We start from the raw sequence: 3,542 nt of genomic DNA, 5'->3' as shown, positions 1-3,542 counted from the left end.
TTCCCTACAAGAATTTTTGGAAGTTAACATCAACATTTTCTGTTTTATGTTAGAAAAATTGTTTATTGCTGTGATTTCATACAAACTTAAATTGGAAATAGAAATTCTGCAATATTTTATTCACTGCAAATCTGGAACTTCAAGAACAAACCAACCTCTGTGGATGTACTTTTTTTACTGTAGCCAAGTTTTTGCTGATGTGCAAAAGGAGTGATGTACTTTAGTTCATTCTTAATTTTTGGATGGGCCACAGTAAGAGTTGAGCTGCAGAAGTTTTGACAAGTTGTTCTTGTTGCACAAGGTACTGGTTTTTTCCTAGATAATGTAAGATTTGATTTTGCAGCACATGCTCTTCGAGTTTTTTGTTTAGTTTTTCTGGGGAGTTTGTAGGTGTTTTTAAGATGACTTAATTTCAGAATTTCAAATTTGGCAAAGTAAGGTAAGCAGTATATTCTAGGCCATCTTGAGCAGGGGCTTTTAAATTGGAAGCATTGAAACAGGGGTCCAGGTAAAGCGAAGCTGTGTGCATCTATGCCTAAAGTTGTATGTTTCGTTGCTCCTAGGTGCTTCTTACTACAACTTCAACATGGCAATACTGGTAGCTGTTTATGGATTTTGACACAATAAATACGTGATTTTTATTTTTTTTAACCATTGCTAGCCATAGATGGATGATGAGAAACATCATGACAATTTCTTGCTGTGTCCTATAGACCAATGACAACATTTGCCTTCTCTTGTACTCTAGCACGAGTGTCAGCATCATCATTCAAAGAACAAGAAACATTCTAAAAAGTCTAAAAAACATCACAGGAAGCGGTCTCGGTCTCGTTCGGTAAGGTGTTTCATGGTGTCTTAAAATCCATTTCTGTAAGTATTTGTAATGCTGTCATCTTGCTAATCACGTTGGTTTTGTATCTCAAGGGCTCAGAGTCTGAGGATGATGATAGCCATTCAAAGAAGAAAAGGCAGCGTTCAGAATCTAGATCAGTTTCTGAGCGTTCTTCCAGTGCGGAATCCGGTATGAGATTTTTCTTGTTCGTTTTTAAATTAGTGTTACTGTTGTGTTGCTGGGTTTTTATAATTTATTGATGTATTTTTGTTTCTCCATATGTTTGCAGAGAGGAGTTACAAGAAGTCAAAAAAACACAAGAAAAAGAGCAAGAAGAGGAGACATAAGTCTGTAAGTGCAGTTAACTTTTTTGAGTTGGCTAATGGACAACTTGACACCTTATGGTTTCAGTAATACTTTTAGGTATCTGTAATCATCGAGCTGCCTTTGTAATAGGGACTGTGTGAGATCAGACTGGAGGAGGGTATTGGCAAGATACTAATTTTCTGTTCTGCCTATCTTAATATTAAACCATTTAAGACTGCTAAAGTCAGGGGTTTTATCTGCAACTATGCAAGCAAATGTAAAGGACTGTACTAGTAGCCTGGTATTTGCCATTTATCCTGGCAGATCTTGGTGTTCACTTTTACTGTGGAGTGCTGGGAAGAATTCCAGCCACCTTCTCCTTTTGTCTTATGCTGAGCATCATTCCTTCTGTCTGCTTGAGTATCAGGGTTCTCCTAGAAGCTCTGATATCAAATGTGCCGGAGAATCAAAAGGACAACCTGAAGAGCAGAAGGAGAGCTTTCACTCTGTATATTGTTTGAGGCCAAAGAATTTTATTTTTTTCCTGGGTAAAGAAAGAAGTTTGATTCTCTGAACTCATCTTGGCTACAAAACTCTTCAAAACTGATGTATTCTTCTGTTTCTCTCATTTTTTTTAGCAGTTAGCTGTGCCCTTCAGTGGACAGTATTCACAAGGAGGGGGGGATATCGTTAGCCATTGTGTGGGATACTAGTGCTAAAGGGTTGCAATGCAAATGGGGACACATAAGCTTAGCAACACTGGGATGAAATGTGGAGTAAAAGCAGTCGTGTCCCGTAATCCCTCTCGGTATGGTTAATAGTCCGGTAAAAGTCCAGCAGCTTTAAAGAAATCGAGTATGGCCAAGCAGCTGTGTAACAGAAAAACGTTTCCCAGACTTCAGCCTTTCCAGAGATCTTGCTGAACAACATTTGTGCGCAGAAGAGACTTACTGTATGGCATCCAGCATGCCCTGTCTTTGCATGCACTGAGAATGGTGAAAGTTCTTCTGTATTGAACAAAAATCTCCTTTTCAAATCATTTGAATAATGTTTTTGCATTACATACTTCTGCCACGGTTAACAGGATGTGCTTAATTTGTAACCACTTCAAGCATTTTTTCTAATATGGTCTATCTTGAAATGGAGTCAGACTTTTCTGAGGTGGGGCTATTCTATAAATTTATATTTAATATATTAAATATTAAACATTTCCCCTTTTATTTACACAGGATTCACCAGAATCAGATATGGAACGAGAAAAAGACAAGAAAGAGAGAGAGAGAGAGAGTGAAAAGGATAGAGCTAGACAAAGATCTGAATCAAAACATAAATCTCCCACTAAAAAACGACCTGGAAAAGATTCTGTAAGCTTTCTTGTTTCCTTTTTATCTGATGCTTTGGGCTTTATGTACCAGCGGGATGCTGTTGTATAATATGCAAGCTTTATAGGTTTCCTTTAAGTAAGGTGCTAAAGCTTTATTTATGTTCCATTTATAGATAAAAAGGACCAAATGTTCAAGCAGAGCTTAATCATACAGATCCTATTCCCTCATTTACTGTTTTCTTCCTTCATGTGTGAAATTACCGTTTGATTTAAGTGCTATTTGTTGTTGCTCATTGATGTAAAGCGTGAATGAGGTACGTTATTTTATAGATAGTGCCGAAGTTTGGTCCGTGCCGTGACCAAGTAGTATTTGTGATGAAACTGCCGTTCTTTTTTCCATCCAGTTGGCCAGGCTGATCTCAAAAGAGATGAGCAGCACAGCCGATTAAACATTTGAGTGACTGCCTGGCACCTGCAGTCTAAAATGTCAGTAGTTGCAGTGCTGGGCTGGCGCTAGGCTGACCCTGGAGGAAAATCTTAGTGGAACATTCTGCAATTCTTGTGCTGGGAAGTCCTGTGGGAGTGTGCTTGTGACTGCAGTCCTGCTCTTTGCTGTGGCGCTGCTGCCTGTGACTTGTTTGGGAAGGGGCTTAGAACAGTATTGTCGAAGACACGTACAAGTGTTTGGATGAAAAATCGGAGCTTCTTTTGGTTCAGCATCTTTTGGGGTCTCTTCGGGGGGAATTACGTGACTCGCTCTGGTTATTTAGGTTGTGGTGGTGGCGGCGGCCTTCTGAATAACACCCCATTCCTTCCACCTTCTGAGAGAGGATGGGAGGGCAGGTGTCTGCTTTTCATACTGTTGTCTTAAAATAAGCTGCTTTGGCCTCCAGGTGCCTTTGAAAAGCCCAATTACGTGGCCTAAGGAGGCACCTTCTATTGAGAGCGTGGATGCAGGTGTGATGAAGCAGATGCAGTCTGCAGGAGGGCCTCGGCTTCGCTTGCGGTTTCCCTTTTGCCCACCCCACTTCTTCTGGCTGCAGCTGCTGTTGGCGAGGGGACACCAAGCAGCCTCCTGTG

At 40.4% G+C, this 3,542-nt stretch overlaps 1 protein-coding gene across 1 annotated transcript in view; it reads left to right on the top strand.

The window, feature by feature from the left end:
- The window catches only part of PRPF40A (PRP40 pre-mRNA processing factor 40 homolog A (S. cerevisiae)), a 24,170-nt gene that overhangs the window by 20,359 nt on the left and 269 nt on the right, over positions 1-3,542 (top strand). The window contains exons 21-24 of the mRNA XM_010282576.1: positions 749-835; positions 925-1,021; positions 1,122-1,183; positions 2,368-2,502. Of these exons, the coding sequence (XP_010280878.1) occupies positions 749-835; positions 925-1,021; positions 1,122-1,183; positions 2,368-2,502 (381 nt within the window). The remainder of the gene's footprint in view (positions 1-748; positions 836-924; positions 1,022-1,121; positions 1,184-2,367; positions 2,503-3,542) is intronic.

This window comes from Phaethon lepturus, unplaced genomic scaffold (assembly GCF_000687285.1).
Source record: "Phaethon lepturus isolate BGI_N335 unplaced genomic scaffold, ASM68728v1 scaffold41192, whole genome shotgun sequence".
NCBI lineage: Eukaryota > Metazoa > Chordata > Aves > Phaethontiformes > Phaethontidae > Phaethon > Phaethon lepturus.
Note: the sequence above shows the minus strand (reverse complement) of the source record. Positions and strands in the feature narration are given on the sequence as shown.